The 23,426-nt window shown below is 39.6% G+C and overlaps 1 protein-coding gene across 6 annotated transcripts in view; it reads right to left on the reverse strand.

Moving 5' to 3' along the window:
- Window positions 1-23,426, reverse strand: part of PEK (pancreatic eIF-2alpha kinase) — a 118,740-nt gene that overhangs the window by 25,478 nt on the left and 69,836 nt on the right. For all 6 annotated transcript variants that reach the window (XR_008406647.2, XM_053773431.2, XM_053773433.2 and 3 more), the window contains one exon: window positions 17,213-18,182. Coding sequence is in view for 5 of the 6 variants with exons in the window: in XM_053773431.2 (XP_053629406.2) it covers window positions 17,213-18,182 (970 nt within the window). In the remaining variant the exon portion in view is untranslated. The remainder of the gene's footprint in view (window positions 1-17,212; window positions 18,183-23,426) is intronic.

Consider the following 23,426-nt stretch of genomic DNA (forward strand, 5'->3'; position numbering starts at 1 on the left):
CACGTAATGAAAGTAGTTTGTTAGATTATGTATTGGTGGAAAAAAGGTTTATGGGTAGGCTCCAGGATGTACATGTTTATAGAGGGGCAACTGATATATCGGATCATTATTTAGTTGTAGCTACAGTTAGAGTAAGAGGTAGATGGGAAAAGAGGAAGGTGGCAACAACAAGTAAGAGGGAGGTGAAAGTGTATAAACTAAGGGAGGAGGAAGTTCGGGTGAGATATAAGCGACTATTGGCAGAAAGGTGGGCTAGTGCAAAGATGAGTAGTGGGGGGGTTGAAGAGGGTTGGAATAGTTTTAAAAATGCAGTATTAGAATGTGGGACAGAAGTTTGTGGTTATAGGAGGGTGGGGGCAGGAGGAAAGAGGAGTGATTGGTGGAATGATGAAGTAAAGGGTGTGATAAAAGAGAAAAAGTTAGCTCATGAGAGGTTTTTACAAAGCAGAAGTGTTATAAGAAGAGCAGAGTATATGGAGAGTAAAAGAAAGGTGAAGAGAGTGGTGAGAGAGTGCAAAAGGAGAGCAGATGATAGAGTGGGAGAGGCACTGTCAAGAAATTTTAATGAAAATAAGAAAAAATTTTGGAGTGAGTTAAACAAGTTAAGAAAGCCTAGGGAAAGTATGGATTTGTCAGTTAAAAACAGAGTAGATGGGGAGAGGGAGGTATTAGGTAGATGGCGAGAATATTTTGAGGAACTTTTAAATGTTAAGGAAGAAAGGGAGGCGGTAATTTCATGCACTGGCCAAGGAGGTATACCATCTTTTAGGAGTGAAGAAGAGCAGAATGTAAGTGTGGGGGACTACGTGAGGCATTACATAGAATGAAAGGGGGTAAAGCAGCTGGAACTGATGGGATCATGACAGAAATGTTAAAAGCAGGGGGGGATATAGTGTTGGAGTGGTTGGTACTTTTATTTAATGAATGTACGAAAGAGGGGAAGGTACCTAGGGATTGGCAGAGAGCATGTATGGTCCCTTTATATAAAGAGAAAGGGGACAAAAGAGACTGTAAAAATTATAGAGGAATAAGTTTACTGAGTATACCAGGAAAAGTGTACGGTAGGGTTATAATTGAAAGAATCAGAGGTAAGACAGAATGTACGATCACGGATGAGCAAGGAGGTTTCAGAGTGGGTAGGGGATGTGTAGATCAAGTGTTTACATTGAAGCTTATATGTGAACAGTATTTAGATAAAGGTAGGGAAGTTTTTATTGCATTTATGGATTTAGAAAAGGCATATGATAGTGGATAGAGGAGCAATGTGGCAGAGGTTGCAAGTATATGGAATAGGTGGTAAGTTACTAAATGCTGTAAAGAGTTTTTATGAGGATAGTGAGGCTCAGGTTAGGGTGTGTAGAAGAGAGGGAGACTACTTCTCGGTAAAAGTAGGTCTTAGACAGGGATGTGTAATGTCACCATGGTTGTTTAATATATTTATAGATGGGGCTGTAAAAGAAGTAAATGCTAGGGTGTTCGGGAGAGGGGTGGGATTAAATTATGGGGAATCAAATTCAAAATGGGAATTGACACAGTTACTTTTTGCTGATGATACTGTGCTTATGGGAGATTCTATAGAAAAATTGCAAAGGTTAGTGGATGAGTTTGGGAATGTGTGTAAAGGTAGAAAGTTGAAAGTGAACATAGAAAAGAGTAAGGTAATGAGGGTATCAAATGATTTAGATGAAGAAAAATTGGATATCAAATTGGGGAGGAGGAGTATGGAAGAAGTGAATGTTTTCAGATACTTGGGAGATGACGTGTCGGCGGATGGATTTATGAAGGATGAGGTTAATCATAGAATTGATGAGGGAAAAAAGGTGAGTGGTGCGTTGAGGTATATGTGGAGTCAAAAAACGTTATCTATTGAGGCAAAGAAGGGAATGTATGAAAGTATAGTAGTACCAACACTCTTATATGGGTGTGAAGCTTGGGTGGTAAATGCAGCAGCGAGGAGACGGTTGGAGGCAGTGGAGATGTCCTGTCTAAGGGCAATGTGTGGTGTAAATATTATGTAGAAAATTCGGAGTGTGGAAATTAGGAAAAGGTGTGGAGTTAATAAAAGTATTAGTCAGAGGGCAGAAGAGGGGTTATTGAGGTGGTTTGGTCACTTAGAGAGAATGGATCAAAGTAGAATGACATGGAAAGCACATAAATCTATAAGGGAAGGAAGGCGAGGTAGGGGTCGTCCTCGAAAGGGTTGGAGAGAGGGGGTAAAGGAGGTTTTGTGGGCGAGGGGCTGGGACTTCCAGCAAGCGTGCGTGAGCGTGTTAGATAGGAGTGAATGGAGACGAATGGTACTTGGGACCTGACGATCTGTTGGAGTGTGAGCAGGGTAATATTTAGTGAAGGGATTCAGGGAAACCGGTTATTTTCATATAGTCGGACTTGAGTCCTGGAAATGGGAAGTACAATGCCTGCACTTTAAAGGAGGGGTTTGGGATATTGGCAGTTTGGAGGGATATGTTGTGTATCTTTATACGTATATGCTTCTAAACTGTTGAATTCTAAGCACCTCTGCAAAAACAGTGGTAATGTGTGAGTGTGGTGAAAGTGTTGAATGATGATGAAAGCATTTTCTTTTTGGGGATTTTCTTTCTTTTTTTTGGTCACTCTGCCTCGGTGGGAGACGGCTGACTCGTTGAAAAAAAAAAAAAAATAAGAGTGGGAGAGGCACTATCAAGAAATTTTGATGAAAATATGAAAAGATTTTGGAGTGAGATGAACAAGTTAAGAAAGCCTAGGGAATGAATGAATTTGTCAGTTAAAAACAGAGTAGGGAAGTTAGTAGATGAGGAACTGGAGGTTTTGGGGAGATGGTGGGGATATTTTGAAGAACTTTTAAATGTCGATGAAGAAAGGGAGACGGTAATTTCATGCACTGGTCAGGGAGGTGTAACATCTTTTATGAGTGAAGAAGAGCAGGATGAGTGTGGGGGAGGTGCGTGAGGCATTACGTAAAATGAAAGGGGGTAAAGCAGCTGGAACTGACGGGATCATGACAGAAATGTTAAAGGCAGGGGGGCATATAGTGATGGAGTGGTTTGTATTTTTGTTCAATAAATGTATGAAAGAGAGGAAGGTACCTAGGGATTGGCAGAGAGCATGCATAGTTCCTTTAAATAGAGGGAAGGGGGACAAAAGAGATTGTAAAAATTATAGGGGAATAAGTTTACTGAGTTTTAGGTAGTAGGTTGATAGACAGCAACCACCCAGGGAGGTACTGCCGTCCTGCCAAGTGAGCGTAAAATTAAAGCCTGTAATTGTTTTACATGATGGTAGGATTGCTGGTGTCTTTTGTCTGTCTCAGGTACAGGTACGACTTGCTACTTCTACTTACACTTAGGTCACACTACACATACATGTACAAGCATATACCTATATACATACATACCCCTCTGGGTTTTCTTCTATTTTCTTTCTAGTTCTTGTTCTTGTTTATTTCCTCTTATCTCCATGGGGAAGTGGAACAGAATTCTACCTCCGTAAGCCATGCATGTCGTAGGAGGCGACTAAAATGCCAGAAGCAAAGGGCTAGTAACCCCTTCTCCTGTATATATTACTAAATGTGAACATCAAAATGGTATACAATACCGACAGGTTGTTAGGTAAGACACATATGCAACAGTTAGACAACTTTATTCCGACAGTATTTAAATCTCCGCACTGTCGCTTGATCTTCAGATAGTTCCTGACTATGGAACTGAACTTCTCCAGGCCGAGGGACTGACAACCTCAAATTCTACGACTACAAGGGTGATGGACTGATTACATCGTCTTCACATCTCTACTGTTCCTGCCTATTTTCTGTATTCGACTGAAGAAGCCTACTGTGTAGGCGAAACGTTTCGGAATAAAGTTGTCTAACTGTTGCATATGTGTCTTACCTAACATTACTAAATGTAAAAGGAGAAACTTTCGTTTTTCCTTTTGGGCCACCCCGCCTCGGTGGAATACGGCCGGTGTGTTGAAAGAAAGAAGTTTACTGAGTTTTAGGTAGTAGGTTGATAGACAGCAACCACCCAGGGAGGCACTACCGTCCTGCCAAGTGAGTGTAAAACGAAAGCCTGTAATTGTTTAACATGATGGTAGGATTGCTGGTCTCTTTTGTCTGTCTCATAAATATGCAAGATTACAGGTACGTCTTGCTACTTCTACTTACACTTACGTCACACTACACATTTTTTTTTTTTTTTTTTTTATCACACCGGCCGATTCCCACCAAGGCAGGGTGGCCCGAAAAAGAAAAACTTTCACCATCATTCACTCCATCACTGTCTTGCCAGAAGGGTGCTTTACACTACAGTTTTTAAACTGCAACATTAACACCCCTCCTTCAGAGTGCAGGCACTGTACTTCCCATCTCCAGGACTCAAGTCCGGCCTGCCGGTTTCCCTGAATCCCTTCATAAATGTTACTTTGCTCACACTCCAACAGCACGTCAAGTATTAAAAACCATTTGTCTCCATTCACTCCTATCAAACACGCTCACGCATGCCTGCTGGAAGTCCAAGCCCCTCGCACACAAAACCTCCTTTACCCCCTCCCTCCAACCCTTCCTAGGCCGACCCCTACCCCGCCTTCCTTCCACTACAGACTGATACACTCTTGAAGTCATTCTGTTTCGCTCCATTCTCTCTACATGTCCGAACCACCTCAACAACCCTTCCTCAGCCCTCTGGACAACAGTTTTGGTAATCCCGCACCTCCTCCTAACTTCCAAACTACGAATTCTCTGCATTATATTCACACCACACATTGCCCTCAGACATGACATCTCCACTGCCTCCAGCCTTCTCCTCGCTGCAACATTCATCACCCACGCTTCACACCCATATAAGAGCGTTGGTAAAACTATACTCTCATACATTCCCCTCTTTGCCTCCAAGGACAAAGTTCTTTGTTTCCACAGACTCCTAAGTGCACCACTCACTCTTTTTCCCTCATCAATTCTATGATTCACCTCATCTTTCATAGACCCATCCGCTGACACGTCCACTCCCAAATATCTGAATACGTTCACCTCCTCCATACTCTCTCCCTCCAATCTGATATTCAATCTTTCATCACCTAATCTTTTTGTTATCCTCATAACCTTACTCTTTCCTGTATTCACCTTTAATTTTCTTCTTTTGCACACCCTACCAAATTCATCCACCAATCTCTGCAACTTCTCTTCAGAATCTCCCAAGAGCACAGTGTCATCAGCAAAGAGCAGCTGTGACAACTCCCACTTTGTGTGTGATTCTTTATCTTTTAACTCCACGCCTCTTGCCAAAACCCTCGCATTTACTTCTCTTACAACCCCATCTATAAATATATTAAACAACCACGGTGACATCACACATCCTTGTCTAAGGCCTACTTTTACTGGGAAAAAATTTCCCTCTTTCCTACATACTCTAACTTGAGCCTCACTATCCTCGTAAAAACTCTTCACTGCTTTCAGTAACCTACCTCCTACACCATACACTTGCAACATCTGCCACATTGCCCCCCTATCCACCCTGTCATACGCCTTTTCCAAATCCATAAATGCCACAAAGACCTCTTTAGCCTTATCTAAATACTGTTCACTTATATGTTTCACTGTAAACACCTGGTCCACACACCCCCTACCTTTCCTAAAGCCTCCTTGTTCATCTGCTATCCTATTCTCCGTCTTACTCTTAATTCTTTCAATTATAACTCTACCATACACTTTACCAGGTACACTCAACAGACTTATCCCCCTATAATTTTTGCACTCTCTTTTATCCCCTTTGCCTTTATACAAAGGAACTATGCATGCTCTCTGCCAATCCCTAGGTACCTTACCCTCTTCCATACATTTATTAAATAATTGCACCAACCACTCCAAAACTATATCCCCACCTGCTTTTAACATTTCTATCTTTATCCCATCAATCCCGGCTGCCTTACCCCCTTTCATTTTACCTACTGCCTCACAAACTTCCCCCACACTCACAACTGGCTCTTCCTCACTCCTACAAGATGTTATTCCTCCTTGCCCTATACACGAAATCACAGCTTCCCTATCTTCATCAACATTTAACAATTCCTCAAAATATTCCTTCCATCTTCCCAATACCTCTAACTCTCCATTTAATAACTCTCCTCTCCTATTTTTAACTGACAAATCCATTTGTTCTCTAGGCTTTCTTAACTTGTTAATCTCACTCCAAAACTTTTTCTTATTTTCAACAAAATTTGTTGATAACATCTCACCCACTCTCTCATTTGCTCTCTTTTTACATTGCTTCACCACTCTCTTAGCTTCTCTCTTTTTCTCCATATACTCTTCCCTCCTTGCATCACTTCTACTTTGTAAAAACTTCTCATATGCTAACTTTTTCTCCCTTACTACTCTCTTTACATCATCATTCCACCAATCGCTCCTCTTCCCTCCTGCACCCACTTTCCTGTAACCACAAACTTCTGCTGAACACTCTAACACTACATTTTTAAACCTACCCCATACCTCTTCGACCCCATTGCCTATGCTCTCATTAGCCCATCTATCCTCCAATAGCTGTTTATATCTTACCCTAACTGCCTCCTCTTTTAGTTTATAAACCTTCACCTCTCTCTTCCCTGATGCTTCTATTCTCCTTGTATCCCATCTACCTTTTACTCTCAGTATAGCTACAACTAGAAAGTGATCTGATATATCTGTGGCCCCTCTATAAACATGTACATCCTGAAGTCTACTCAACAGTCTTTTATCTACCAATACATAATCCAACAAACTACTGTCATTTCGCCCTACATCATATCGTGTATACTTATTTATCCTCTTTTTCTTAAAATATGTATTACCTATAACTAAACCCCTTTCTATACAAAGTTCAATCAAAGGGCTCCCATTATCATTTACACCTGGCACCCCAAACTTACCTACCACACCCTCTCTAAAAGTTTCTCCTACTTTAGCATTCAAGTCCCCTACCACAATTACTCTCTCACTTGGTTCAAAGGCTCCTATACATTCACTTAACATCTCCCAAAATCTCTCTCTCTCCTCTGCATTCCTCTCTTCTCCAGGTGCATACACGCTTATTATGACCCACTTCTCGCATCCAACCTTTACTTTAATCCACATAATTCTTGAATTTACACATTCATATTCTCTTTTCTCCTTCCATAACTGATCATTTAACATTACTGCTACCCCTTCCTTTGCTCTAACTCTCTCAGATACTCCAGATTTAATCCCATTTATTTCCCCCCACTGAAACTCTCCTACCCCCTTCAGCTTTGTTTCGCTTAGGGCCAGGACATCCAACTTCTTTTCATTCATAACATCAGCAATCATCTGTTTCTTGTCATCCGCACTACATCCACGCACATTTAAGCAACCCAGTTTTATAAAGTTTTTCTTCTTCTCTTTTTTAGTAATTGTATACAGGAGAAGGGGTTACTAGCCCATTGCTCCCGGCATTTTAGTCGCCTCATACGACACGCATGGCTTACGGAGGAAAGATTCTTTTCCACTTCCCCATGGACAATAGAAGAAATAAAAAAGAACAAGAGCTATTTAGAAAAAAGAGAAAAACCTAGATGTATGTATATATATATATGCATGTGCGTGTCTGTGAAGTGTGACCAAAGTGTAAGTAGGAGTAGCAAGATATCCCTGTTATCTTAGCGTGTTTATGAGACAGAAAAAGAAACCAGCAATCCTACCATCATGCAAAACAGTTACAGGTTTTTGTTTCACAGTCATCTGGCAGGACGGTAGTACTTCCCTGGGTGGTTGCTGTCTACCAACCTACTACCTATGCACACTACACATATACAAGCATATATATACATATACAAGCATATATATACACACCCTTTTGGGTTTTCTTCTATTTTCTTTCTAGTTCTTTTTTTTTTTTTTCAACAAGTCGGCCGTCTCCCACCGAGGCAGGGTGACCCAAAAAAGAAAGAAAATCCCCAAAAAGAAAATAATTTCATAATCATTCAACACGTTCACCACACTCGCACATTATCACTGTTTTTGCAGAGGTGCTCAGAATACAACAGTTTAGAAGCATACACATATAAAGATACACAACATATCCCTCCAAACTGCCAATATCCCAAACCCCTCCTTTAAAGTGCAGGCATTGTACTTCCCATTTCCAGGACTCAAGTCCGACTATATGAAAATAACCGGTTTCCCTGAATCCCTTCACTAAATATTACCCTGCTCACACTCCAACAGATCGTCAGGTCCCAAGTACCATTCATCTCCATTCACTCCTATCTAACATGCTCACACATGCTTGCTGGAAGTCCAAGCCCCTTGCCCACAAAACCTCCTTTACCCCCTCTCTCCAACCCTTTCGAGGACGACCCCTACCCCGCCTTCCTTCCCCTATAGATTTATATGCTTTCCATGTCATTCTACTTTGATCCATTCTCTCTAAATGACCAAACCACCTCAACAACCCCTCTTCTGCCCTCTGACTAATACTTTTATTAACTCCACACCTTTTCCTAATTTCCACACTCCGAATTTTCTGCATAATATTTACACCACAAATTGCCCTTAAACAGGACATCTCCACTGCCTCCAACCGTCTCCTCGCTGCTGCATTTACCACCCAAGCTTCCCACCCATATAAGAGTGTTGGTACTACTATACTTTCATACATTCCTTCTTTGCCTCCATAGATAACATTTTTTGACTCCACATATACCTCAATGCACCACTCACCTTTTTTCCCTCATCAATTCTATGATTAACCTCATCCTTCATAAATCCATCCGCCGACACGTCAACTCCCAAGTATCTGAAAACCTTCACTTCTTCCATACTCCTCCTCCCCAATTTGATATCCAATTTTTCTTTATCTAAATCATTTGATACCCTCATCACCTTACTCTTTTCTATGTTCACTTTCAACTTTCTACCTTTACACACATTCCCAAACTCATCCACTAACCTTTGCAATTTTTCTTTAGAATCTCCCATAAGCACAGTATCATCAGCAAAAAGTAACTGTGTCAATTCCCATTTTGAATTTGATTCCCCAAAATTTAATCCCACCCCTCTCCCGAACACCCTAGCATTTACTTCCTTTACAACCCCATCTATAAATATATTAAACAACCATGGTGACATTACACATCCCTGTCTAAGACCTACTTTTGCCGGGAAGTAGTCTCCCTCTCTTCTACACACCCTAACCTGAGCCTCACTATCCTCATAAAAACTCTTTACAGCATTTAATAACTTACCACCTATTCCATATACTTGCAACATCTGCCACATTGCTCCTCTATCCACTCTATCATATGCCTTTTCTAAATCCATAAATGCAATAAAAACTTCCCTACCTTTATCTAAATACTGTTCACATATATGCTTCAATGTAAACACTTGATCTACACATCCCCTACCCACTCTGAAACCTCCTTGCTCATCCGCAATCCTACATTCTGTCTTACCTCTAATTCTTTCAATTATAACCCTACCGTACACTTTTCCTGGTTTACTCAGTAAACTTATTCCTCTATAATTTTTACAGTCTCTTTTGTCCCCTTTCCCTTTATATAAAGGGACTATACATGCTCTCTGCCAATCCCTAGGTACCTTCCCCTCTTTCATACATTTATTAAACAAAAGTACCAACCACTACAACACTATATCCCCCCCTGCTTTTAACATTTCTGTCATGATCCCATCAGTTCCAGCTGCTTTACCCCCTTTCATTTTATGTAATGCCTCGCATACCTCCCCCACACTTACATTCTGCTCTTCTTCACTCCTAAAAGATGGTATACCTCCCTGACCAGTGCATGAAATTACTGCCTCTGTTTCTTCCTTAACATTTAAAAGTTCCTCAAAATATTCTCGCCATCTACCTAATACCTCCATCTCCCCATCTACACACTCCCCTACTCTGTTTTTAACTGACAAATCCATACTTTCCCTAGGCTTTCTTAACTTGTTTAACTCACTCCAAATTTTTTTCTTATTTTCATTAAAATTTCTTGACAGTGCCTCTCCCACTCTATCATCTGCTCTCCTTTTGCACTCTCTCACCACTCTCTTTACCTTTCTTTTACTCTCCATATACTCTGCTCTTCTTATAACACTTCTGCTTTGTAAAAACCTCTCATAAGCTAACTTTTTCTCTTTTATCACACCCTTTACTTCATCATTCCACCAATCACTCCTCTTTCCTCCTGCCCCCACCCTCCTATAACCACAAACTTCTGTCCCACATTCTAATACTGCATTTTTAAAACTATTCCAACCCTCTTCAACCCCCCCACTACTCATCTTTGCACTAGCCCACCTTTCTGCCAATAGTCGCTTATATCTCACCCGAACTTCCTCCTCCCTTAGTTTATACACTTTCACCTCCCTCTTACTTGGTGTTGCCACCTTCCTCTTTTCCCGTCTACCTCTTACTCTAACAGTAGCTACAACTAAATAATGATCCGATATATCAGTTGCCCCTCTATAAACATGTACATCCTGGAGCCTACCCATCAACCTTTTATCCACCAATACATAATCTAATAAACTACTTTCATTACGTGCTACATCATACCTTGTATATTTATTTATCCTCTTTTTCATAAAATATGTATTACTTATTACCAAATCTCTTTCTACACATAGCTCAATTAAAGGCTCCCCATTTACATTTACCCCTGGCACCCCAAATTTACCTACTACTCCCTCCATAACATTTTTACCCACTTCAGCATTGAAATCCCCAACCACCATTACTCTCACACTTGATTCAAAACTCCCCACGCATTCACTCATCATTTCCCAAAATCTCTCTCTCTCCTCTACACTTCTCTCTTCTCCAGGTGCATACACGCTTATTATAACCCACTTTTCACATCCAATCTTTATTTTACTCCACATAATCCTTGAATTAATACATTTATAGTCCCTCTTTTCCTGCCATAGCTTATCCTTCAACATTATTGCTACTCCTTCTTTAGCTCTATTTGAAACCCCTGACCTAATCCCATTTATTCCTCTCCACTGAAACTCTCCCACCCCCGCTTTGTTTCACTTAAAGCCAGGACATCCAGCTTCTTCTCATTCATAACATCCACAATCATCTCTTTCTTATCATCTGCACAACATCCACGCACATTCAGACTTCCCACTTAGACAATTTTCTTCTTATTCTTTTTAGTAATCTTTACAGGAAAAGGGGTTACTAGCCCATTGTTCCCGGCATTTTAGTTGACTTTTACAACACGCATGGCTTACGGAGGAAAGATTCTTATTCCACTTCCCCATGGATATAAAAGGAAAAGTAATAAGACCAAGAACTATTAAGATAAAATCAAAGAAAACTCAGATGAGTGTGTATAAATAAATGTGTACATGTATGTGTAGTGTGACCTAAGTGTAAGTAGAAGTAGCAAGACATACCTGTAATCTTGCATATTTATGAGACAGACAAAAGACATCAGCAATCCTACCATCATGTAAAACAATCACAGGCTTTCGTTTTACACTCACTTGGCATGACGGTAGTACCTCCCTGGGTGGTTGCTGTCTACCAACCTACTACCTTGTTCTTGTTTATTTCCTCTTGTCTGCATGGGGAAGTGGAACAGAATTCTTCCTCCTTAAGCCATGCGTGTTGTAAGAGGCGACTAAAATGCCGGGAGCAAGGGCCTAGTAACCCCTTCTCCTGTATAAATTACTAAATTTAAAAAAAACTTTCATCTTTCTTTTTGGGCCACCCTGCCTTGGTGGGATACGGCTGGTTTCTTGAAAAAAAAAAAAAAAGTTTACCGAGTATACCAGGAAAAGTGTACAGTAGGGTTATTATTAAAAGAATAAGCGGTAAGACAGAGTAGGATTGAGGATGAGCAAGGATGCTTTAGAGTGGATAGGGGATGTGTAGATCAAGTGTTTACATTGAAGCATATAAGTGAGCAGTATTTAGATAAAGGTAGGGAAGTTTTTATTGCATTTATGGATTTAGAAAAGGCATATGATAGAGTGGATAGGGGAGCAATGTGGCAGATGTTGCAAGTATATGGAATAGGTAGTAAGTTACTAAATGCTGTAAAGAGTTTTTATGAGGATAGTGAGGCCCAGGTTAGGATGTGTAGAAGAGAGGGAGATTACTTCCCGGTAAAACTAAGTCTTATTCAGGGATGTATAATGTCACCATGGTTGTTTAATCTATTTATAGATGGGGTTGTAAAAGAAGTACAGTGGACCCTCCGTTTTCGTTGATCTCCATTATTGCCGATTTCTGTTTTGGCCGACTTGTTTTTTGTCAATTTTTTGGTTCTATTTTCTTTGATTACCTCTGTTTTCGTTGTCCGTACAGAACCTGTCCAATGCCCAGCGTGCAGACAAAGCTGCCTCCCACACCATTCTCAGCCAGTGTAGCGTTGTTTCTCAGTGAGTGAACATATCCTCCCAGGTCATTACGAAACATTTCATAATAATCGATTGTTTTTGCCACTTGTTTATTGTGTGACTGCTAAATAAGCCACCATGGGCCCAAAGAAAGCTTCTAGTGCAAGCCCTTTGGTAAAGAATGTGGGAAACATGATATAATTCAAGAAAAAGTTTGTAGAAAAATACAAAAATGATGGTGGTAGAGGGTGGTAGTGGTTGTGATGGTGGTAGAGGGTGCCTTCTTCAGTGATTCAGCAATTCTACTAACTCCTCCAATATTGTTGGAGTTATATAGGGCTACAGAAAACACCGCCGCCTCAGCTGCAGCCTTCACCAACATGATGTACTGCTTATGCTCACAGTGGCCCTTATACACCCAACAACAATAACAGAACACCTGTCATTACATACATAATGACTTATTCATTCTAAAGTATATGTCATGTTTCTACATTATTATTGTTTATTATGTCATATTAGTTGAATTGTGATAGATAAATAAGCCGTAGAGTTGATATTAGTGTCATATTCTCCAACAATAAACTCGCCTCCCTCTCCACCTCCACTCGGTCCGCCATACACCAACAAGTCTTTTCAATAAAGGCAAGTGTGATGTTAAATGTTCATTTATACATTTTATTAGTGCTTTATATTTATTTGTCATTCTTTTCTGCATATTAATCTATATTTAAGCTAGGGAAGTGGCTAGGGAAGTGACCCCTGATAATGACTTGGTACCTCGAGTCTTTATGGAGGGGGATTCCCCTTCCAAACAATAACCTCTCTTCCCTCTCTCCTCCTCCCTGTCTTCCATCCATCAACAACAGCCTTCAATAAAGGTATATGTCATGTGTAAGGTTCATTCTTTTGTGCATGTAAATCTATCTTTAAGGTAAAAAAAATTTTTACTGATACTTCTTGATGTCAGGAATGTATTAATTCCATTTACATTATTTCTTATGGGGAAAATAGTTTCGGTTTTGGCCGATGGCTCTGAACCGGATTAAACACGAAAACCGAGGGTCCACTGTAAATGCTTGGGTGTTGAGGAGAGGGGTGGGATTAAATTATGGGAAATCAAATACAAAATGGGAGTTGACAGTTACTTTTTGATGATGATACTGTGCTTATGGGAGATTCTAAAGAAAAGTTGCAGAGGTTAGTGGACGAGTTTGGGAGAGCGTGTAAAGGTAGCAAGTTGAAAGTGAACATAGATAAGAGTAAGGTGAAGGTATCAAATGATTTACATAAAGAAAAATTGGATATCACTTTGGAGAGAGGAAGAATGGAAGAAGTGAATGTTTTCAGATATTTGGAAGTTGACGTGTCAGTGGATAGGTTTATGAAGGATGAGGTTAACCATAGAATTGATGAAGGAAAAGAAGCAATGAGGTATATGTGGAGACAAAAAAATGTTAACTATGGAGGCAAAGAAGGGAATGTATGAAAATATAGTGGTACCAGCACTCTTATATGGATGTGAAGCTTGGGTTGTAAATGCTGCAGCGAGTAGGTGGTTGGAGGCAGTGGAGATGACGTGTCTAAGAGCAATGTGTGATGTAAATATTATGCAGAGAATTTGGAGTGTGGAAATTAGGAGGTGTGGAGCTAATAAAAGTATTAGTCAGAAGGCTGAAGAGGTGTTGTTGAGGTGGTTTGGTCATTTAGAGAGAATGGATCAAAGTGGAATGACATGGAGAGCGTATAAATCTGTAGGGGAAGGAAGGCGGGGTAGGGGTCGTCCTCAAAAAAGTTGGAGGAATGGGGTAAAGGAAGTTTTGTGGGCGAGGGGTTTGGACCTCCAGCAAGCATGCGTGAACGTATTAGATAGGAGTGAATGGAGACGAATGGTTTTTGGGACCTGACGAGCTGTTGGAGTGTGAGCACGGTAATATTTAGTGAAGGGATTCAGGAAAATTGGTTATTTTTATATAGCTGGACTTGAGTACTGGAAATGGGAAGTACAATGCCTGCACTTTAAAGGAGGGGTTTGGGATATTGGCAGTTTGGAGGGATATGTTATATATCTTTATATATGATTCTAAACTGTTATATCTGGGCACCTCTGCAAAAACAGTGATTATGAATGAATGAGGTGAAAGTGTTGAATGATGATGAAAGTATTTTCTTTTTGGGGATTTTCTTTCTTTTTGGGTCACCCTGCCTCGGTGGGAGACAGCTGATTTAAAAAAAAAAAAAATCTACATGTACAAGGTATATAGGCTTAGCTGACATTAATGACATACTACTACTATACAGAAAGCCCCCTTGTTATGCAGAGCATTTCGGGCAAATTAGGTCATTTGTCCCAGGATGTGACCCACACCAGTTGACTAACACCCAGGTACCCATTTTACTGATGGGTGAACAGGGACAACCGGTGTAAGGAAACATGCCCAATGTTTTCCCCTCTTGCTGGGAATTGATCCCAGACCCTCTGCGTGTGAAGCAAGAGCTTTGCCTACCAGGCCACGAGCCACCTCATCCTAAACTATGACTAAAATCTTTACATTCAGAATAAAATCATTCATCACTTCTTTTTCTGCAATGAGCTTTACGATTTTATGAAACAATATTTAAAATAACATGACAATTCAAATGCACATCATAAATCACCACAAAAATAAGCACTTTTTTTTTTCTTTTAATGCACCAACCATCTCTCACCAAGGCAGGGTGACCCAAAAACAGAAAGAAACACTTTCACCATCATTCACACATAATCAGTGCCTTTGCAGAAGCACTCAGATATGACAGTTCTTTTTACATGTACTAATGTATATAGGAGAAGGGGTTACTAGCCCCTTACTTCCAGCATTTTAAACCATACCCCCGGCCGGGATTGAACCCGCAGTCATAGAGTCTCAAAACTCCAGCCCGTATGGTTTGTTTGCAATCGTGTCATTACGATTTCTTGAGTCTTCCAGCATTTTAGTCGCCTTTTACGACATGCACAACTTAGAGGAAATATTCTTTTCCACTTCCTTGTGGAGATAAAAATAAAATAACAACAAGAACTATTAGAAAACAGAAGAAAACTCAGATGGGTATGTAAACTTATTCATGTTCATGTATGTGTAGTGTGAGCTAAATGTAAGTAGAAGTAGCAAGATGTACCTGTTAACAAAAATAATTACATTCTAACAAAATATGAATAACATTTCTTTACATTATTTACACAGGACATGTTCATTACATTTACCATTCAGTTATCTGACTTAAGAAAAGTTGGTTTGATGGAAAGAAAACAAAAATACTGGTTGACCACATCAATTATTTCTAGTCTAACTCTTTTTTGTTAAATAAGCTCATTACATCTCATGTCTGTGATTATTTCTATATCAATCAAAATATACCCCAATCAAAAACAAAGGAGAAATAACGAATGTTGTAACTACTACTAACATCCAGTATGCACATTCTTCTTTCAACAAACTGGCTATATCCCTCTGAAGCAGGGTGGTCCAAAAAGAAAAAAAAAATCTCTAACTTTAGTAATATATACAGGAGAAGGGGTTACTAGCCCCTTGCTCCTGGCATGTTAGTCGCCTCTTACAACACACATGGCTTACGGAGGAAGAATTCTGCTTCACTTCCCCATGGAGGTAAAAGAAAATGCAAGAAAAAGAACTAGTAAGGAAATAGAAGAAAACCCAGAGGGATGTGTGTGTATATATATATGCTTGTACATGTATGTGTAGTGTGACCTAAGTGTAAGTGGAAGTAGAAGTAGCAAGATGTACCTGAAACCTTGCATGTTTATGAGACAGAAAAAAGACACCAGCAATCCTACCATCACATAAAACAATTACAGGTTTCCATTTTACACTCACTTGGCAGGATAGTAGTACCTCACATGTACATGTTCACAAGAATATCTTCACAACTACATGTCATAAGTGCACTCCTGAAAGAAATAACATTGTGTATTTTTTTAAGATAGTGTAAAGAAACACTAAGTCCAATGATGGAGATTTACTTGGCTATTTCAGTCACTATTCAATACTGACATCAGGACCATGAATGGATGTAGTTATAAGTACTGTCCTAGTTTGTGAACAATGAATGGGTAATCTGACTGTCCTGATGAATAAATGAAAATAATTCTAACCCACATTCTGTAAAATAACAAAAGTGACTTCTATCAATTAGCTCATACTATACTATTTTCTGTACCTGATATTTTGTGTGCTGTTTATGGGTGAACTGCTCATTAACCCCCATGTATTTTTCATACTGGACAGTTAACATGTATTTAAAAAGAGTTGGTATAATACAAAAAGTACTACTCAGAGGGCTGAAAAGGGGGCTATTGAGGAGGTTTGATAATTTAGAGAGGCTGGAGCAAAATAGAATGACTTAGAGGGTGTATAAATCTAATGGAGGAGAGGAGGGGTAGGGGTCATCCTAGGAAAGGATGGAGGGAGGGGGTAAAAGAGGGTTTGTGTGCAAGGGGCCTAGATATGCAGCAGGCATGTGTGAGCATATTAAATAGGAGCGAATGGAGACAAGTGGTTTGTGGAACCTGACGATCTGTTGGAGTGTGAGCAGGGTAATATTTTGTGAAGAGATTCAGGGAAACCGGTTAGCCGGACTCGAGTCCTTGACGTGAGAAGTACAATGCCTGTGCCTTAAAGGAGGGATTTGAGATGACATCTAAACTGTCATATCTAGGCACCTCTGCAAAGACAGTGATTATGTCTGAATGATGGTGAGTGTTTCTTTCTTGGGTCACCCTGCTTCAGTGGGAGAAGGCTGGCATGTTGAAAAAAAAAATTAAATGTAATTGGTAAGAATAATAATAAAAGTGTGTAGATTTACCTTGAGGTCCCGATGCATGAGATGATTGTCATGTACATATTCTACAGCACAGACAATATCGTTAAACATCTTAAATAAAGCTTCTTGTTCACGCTTCTGGTTCTGTAGCAACCAGTCTTTCAAACTCTCTTTCTGACAGAGTTCCATTTGAATATACAGGAATGATCTGGGACATTGTGACTTAATTTCCTCCTTACTTTGTGAAGGCACTTTTTCCAAGCTCCTCTCTAAGCTCAATGTTCGAGGTCTCACTCCACTCTCACTAATAGTGTTGCACACTGGATAGCTCTGCACACGATTCCTGTTCATGACTTTTGGTTGTCTAACAGAGCAATCGTCACTTTTACTGTGACTACTAAAATGCTGACTAGAACTGCCTGTATTATTTTGGGTGCTAAGTAAGGACAAATTATTCTTACTTTCACAACCAGAGTCTTGAAAGACAACTGAGTCACTAACACTATTCTCAACTTGTTCTTGAATTTCACTGTTAATATTTTCACTATGATTGTTATTAACTGAAAAATTAATTTTGTCAATTATTTCCTTTCTCCTGTCTTTCACTTTTTGTTTTCTGTTTGATGATTCAAAAACTTCAACAGATTCATTCACTCCATACCCACTATGTATATTTAAGGAATTTTTTGAGGTATTGTGCGAGTTTTCAAAAACAACATCAAAGGAATCATCCTGTGTCACACAGTCATATGATGCCCCAGCATCACAAGATTCATCATCATTTACGTTGCCAGAGTATGAGCCACTCTCACTGCTGTGGTCCTCAGTGCCACCTGCAACACTGCTGTGGTCCTCAGTGCCACCTGCAACACTGCTGAGTGGAGCCCCTATAAATCTGTCTACAGCCCAGGCAAGTGAATCTTCAGGCTTCTTTCTTGCTGAACTTACTGGTGTCACTCTATTATGAGACTCTTCAGTAGCAGGGGTGAGCAGAGTTGTAGACATGACATCACTGTGGGGGAAGAAATTGATAGAACTGAATGACGAAAATACAATAAATCATAAGCTCCAACACTCATAAGACCTTTGTTTTCTGATGCATTCTCTGAATTACCTCATCTCTCACACACTTCTGTTGAATACGTTCACATTCCTATCTTTCCATTCTGATCTCTTCTTCCTTTATTAATTAATACTAATTATAATTTCTCTATTCTTTCACAGTGGTTGTTTTGCATATTCTGGAATCACCTGTTTACTGTGATCTTGTTGCATATATATATATACAGGAGGGCCCCACTTATATGGCGGGTTAGGTTCCAGGCTACCGCCGTAAAGCGGAACACCCTTTTTTTCCACTTACAAATGCATACAAACACTAGATAACAAGTTTACACTAACATGTATTATGTTAGCAATAGAACCAAGCATCAAAAACCAATAAAAAAGTACAATACACACATAGTGCACTCATTACTTACCTTAAAATATTTATAGTCTTAATCTAGGGTGAGACAAGTAGTATTTATTGTAATAAATCAAGTGTGGTATGTATGGTAGTCAGCCGGGCTACCATACCAGGCCAACCCCCCCACACATACTATTCTATGATATTTAAGCATCCCAGAGCGATAAAATGTATATACAGTTCACTCATTACTTACCTTAAAATATAGGGTGAGATGAGTAGTATTTATTGTAAAAAATCAAGTGTGGTATGTATGGTAGTCAGCCAGGCTACCATACCAGAGAGAAAGAATGAGTGCATGAGAGAGGACAGGCGCAGAGTTATGTAAACAAACCAGGCGAAGGTAAGTTTTGTAAACAGTGTACACGTCGGGTTTGTGTACAAGTTACATTGTGTACAGGTTGTCTCTACATTGATACGGTAGAATAAATAAAGAAGAACACTCCCATTCTCATGTAACATCATTTTGAGAAGAAATGATGCTCTGAGTGAAGGCAATGGAAGTAAGTCACTCTGACTTTTTTGGGTTATCCTAGGTTCTCTACACATATGTTGTTATGTATTTATGTTATGTATCGTGTTTATTATATAATTTTGAAAACAATATCACGGATGGATTAATGAAAATGTGTATATTAACATAATATACAACATTTAATGATACACCGAGCTCAGACAGCGTAAATAAACAAACTGAACAGGTTGTGGACGATCACTCGGTCAGGCGAAATAGACGGTATTAATACATGTCCAGTTTTAGTTCATTCATGTACATTTGTAAGAGTTTGTGAAACTTTTACCTTATAATATTTTTATTATTATTATAATAATTAAATCACGAAACAAATACTCTTACACTGTGTACAAGTTAGTACAGAATTATAGCTATAAAGTGAAGGCATACGAAAGGAATATTTTTCTACAGTTATCCCTAGTAACAGGTGACGGGCTAGAGAAAACGTAATTCTTCCGACACTTCTACAAACCGTTTGGTAAACATCTCATATATATTTGTATAAATTTTTATACTGTGGGTGCATGTATCATGTTTGTGTGTTACATAATGTGTTTCTTATATAATTTTGAAAAAAATATAATAGATTAAGGAAAATGTCTATATTAACGTAATATGCGACATTAATGCGCCCAAGAGATTATTATTATTATTATTATTATTATTATTATTATTATTATTATTATTATTGCATCAAGAGTAGAGAGACTCTTAGTGATTTTAATGTGTACCTACATGCCAGCACAGTGTGTAAGTTTATTTAGGTACAGGTGTACACAAGTTTAATTATCAAGTACAATACATATAAAATATACAATAACTTTAAAACACTTGAAATTTTGGAAAGTTTCCAGACATAATAAGGAGATGTGCTCAGGGAGAATGTAAACAAACTCGGTGGGCCGCTGTGACCGTATTAGAAAGACAGGTGGGGGGAGCCGTATAAAGAGTTTTGGTCATAATTTGAAATGTCCGTATTAGCGGAACACCGTAAAGCGAAACGCCGTACAGCGGGATGGATGGATTTATGAAGGATGAGGTTAATCATAGAATTGATGAGGGAAAAAAGGCGAGTGGTGCGTTGAGGTATATGTGGAGTCAAAAAACGTTATCTGTGGAGGCAAAGAAGGGAATGTATGAAAGTATAGTAGTACCAACACTCTTATATGGATGTGAAGCTTGGGTGGTAAATGCAGCAGCGAGGAGACGGTTGGAGGCAGTGGAGATGTCCTGTCTAAGGGCAATGTGTGGTGTAAATATTATGCAGAAAATTCGGAGTGTGGAAATTAGGAGAAGGTGTGGAGTTAATAAAAGCATTAGTCAGAGGGCAGAAGAGGGGTTGTTGAGGTGGTTTGGTCATTTAGAGAGAATGGATCAAAGTAGAATGACATGGAAAGCATATAAATCTATAGGGGAAGGAAAGAGGGGTAGGGGTCGTCCTCGAAAGGGTTGGAAAGAGGGGGTAAAGGAGGTTTTGTGGGTGAGGGGCTTGGACTTCCAGCAAGCGTGCATGAGCGTGTTAGGTAGGAGTGAATGGAGACGAATGATACTTGGGACCTGACGATCTGTTGGAGTGTGAGCAGGGTAATATTTAGTGAAGGGATTCAGGGAAACCGGTTATTTTCATATAGTCGGACTTGAGTCCTGGAAATGGGAAGTACAATGCCTGCACTTTAAAGGAGGGGTTTGGGATATTGGCAGTTTGGAGGGATATGTTGTGTATCTCTATACGTATATGCTTCTAAACTGTTGTATTCTGAGCACCTCTGCAAAAGCAGTGATAATGTGTGAGTGTGGTGAAAGTGTTGAATGATGATGAAAGTATTTTCTTTTTGGGGATTTTCTTTCTTTTTTTTTGGGTCACCCTGCCTCGGTGGGAGACGACCGACTTGTTGAAAAAAAAAAAAATATATATATATATATATATATTTTTTTGTTGAAAAAAAAAAAAAAAATATATATATATATATATATTTTTTTTTTTTTTTCAACAAGTCGGTCGTCTCCCACCGAGGCAGGGTGACCCAAAAAAAAAGAAAGAAAATCCCCAAAAAGAAAATACTTTCATCATCATTCAACACTTTCACCACACTCACACGTTATCACTGCTTTTGCAGAGGTGCTCAGAATACAACAGTTTAGAAGCATATACGTATAGAGATACACAACATATCCCTCCAAACTGCCAATATCCCAAACCCCTCCTTTAAAGTGCAGGCATTGTACTTCCCATTTCCAGGACTCAAGTCCAACTATGTGAAAATAACCGGTTTCCCTGAATCCCTTCACTAAATATTACCCTGCTCACACTCCAACAGATCGTCAGGTCCCAAGTACCATTCGTCTCCATTCACTCCTATCTAACACGCTCACGCACGCTTTCTGGAAGTCCAAGCCCCTTACCCACAAAACCTCCTTTACCCCCTCTCTCCAACCCTTTCGAGGACGACCCCTACCCCGCCTTCCTTCCCCTATAGATTTATATGCTTTCCATGTCATTCTACTTTGATCCATTCTCTCTAAATGACCAAACCACCTCAACAACCCCTCTTCTGCCCTCTGACTAATACTTTTATTAACTCCACACCTTCTCCTAATTTCCACACTCCGAATTTTCTGCATAATATTTACACCACACATTGCTCTTAAACAGGACATCTCCACTGCCTCCAACCGTCTCCTCGCTGCTGCATTTACCACCCAAGCTTCACACCCATATAAGAGTGTTGGTACTACTATACTTTCATACATTCCCTTCTTTGCCTCCATAGATAACGTTTTTTGACTCCACACATACCTCAACGCACCACTCACCTTTTTTCCCTCATCAATTCTATGATTAACCTCATCCTTCATAAATCCATCCGCCGACACGTCAACTCCCAAGTATCTGAAAACATTCACTTCTTCCATACTCCTCCTCTCCAATTTGATATCCAATTTTTCTTTATCTAAATCATTTGACACCCTCATCACCTTACTCTTTTCTATGTTCACTTTCAACTTTCTACCTTTACACACATTCCCAAACTCATCCACTAACCTTTGCAATTTTTCTTTAGAATCTCCCATAAGCACGTATCATCAGCAAAAAGTAACTGTGTCAATTCCCATTTTGAATTTGATTCCCCAAAATTTAATCCCACCCCTCTCCCGAACACCCTAGCATTTACTTCCTTTACAACCCCATCTATAAATATATTAAACAACCATGGTGACATTACACATCCCTGTCTAAGACCTACTTTTACCAGGAAGTAGTCTCCCTCTCTTCTACACACCCTAACCTGAGCCTCACTATCCTCATAAAAACTCTTTACAGCATTTAATAACTTACCACCTATTCCATATACTTGCAACATCTGCCACATTGCTCCTCTATCCACTCTATCATATGCCTTTTCTAAATCCATAAATGCAATAAAAACTTCCCTACCTTTATCTAAATACTGTTCACATGTCATATATGCTTCAATGTAAACACTTGATCTACACATCCCCTACCCACTCTGAAACCACCTTGCTCATCCGCAATCCTACATTCTGTCTTACCTCTAATTCTTTCAATTATAACCCTACCGTACACTTTTCCTGGTATACTCATTAAACTTATTCCTCTATAATTTTTACAGTCTCTTTTGTCCCCTTTCCCTTTATATAAAGGGACTATACATGCTCTCCACCAATCCCTCTTTCATACATTTATTAAACAAAAGTACCAACCACTCCAACACTATATCCCCCCCTGCTTTTAACATTTCTGTCATGATCCCATCAGTTCCAGCTGCTTTACCCCCTTTCATTTTACGTAATGCCTCACGTACCTCCCCCACACTTACATTCTGCTCTTCTTCACTCCTAAAAGATGGTACACCTCCCTGACCAGTGCATGAAATTACTGCCTCTGTTTCTTCCTTAACATTTAAAAGTTCCTCAAAATATTCTCGCCATGTACCTAATACCTCCATCTCCCCATCTACTATATATATATATATATATATATATATATATATATATATATATATATATATATATATATATACACATGCAGTGGTCCCCCGCTTTTCGTAGTTCCCGGCAATCGTAAAATTCGCCAATCATAGGGGTATTTTCGTATAAACATGGACTCGCTTTTCATAAGTTGACTCGCGAGTCGTAGTTCGTCCGGGATGTGTACCCACGGCATGAGCCAGGGCAGCAGCCAGTCCGGCATTGTTTACCAGTGAGCGAAGGTCCCCTCACGTGCTCCAGCGAAATATTTCATAATACAGTGG

The sequence above is a fragment of the Cherax quadricarinatus genome, chromosome 17 (genome assembly GCF_038502225.1).
Source record: "Cherax quadricarinatus isolate ZL_2023a chromosome 17, ASM3850222v1, whole genome shotgun sequence".
NCBI lineage: Eukaryota > Metazoa > Arthropoda > Malacostraca > Decapoda > Parastacidae > Cherax > Cherax quadricarinatus.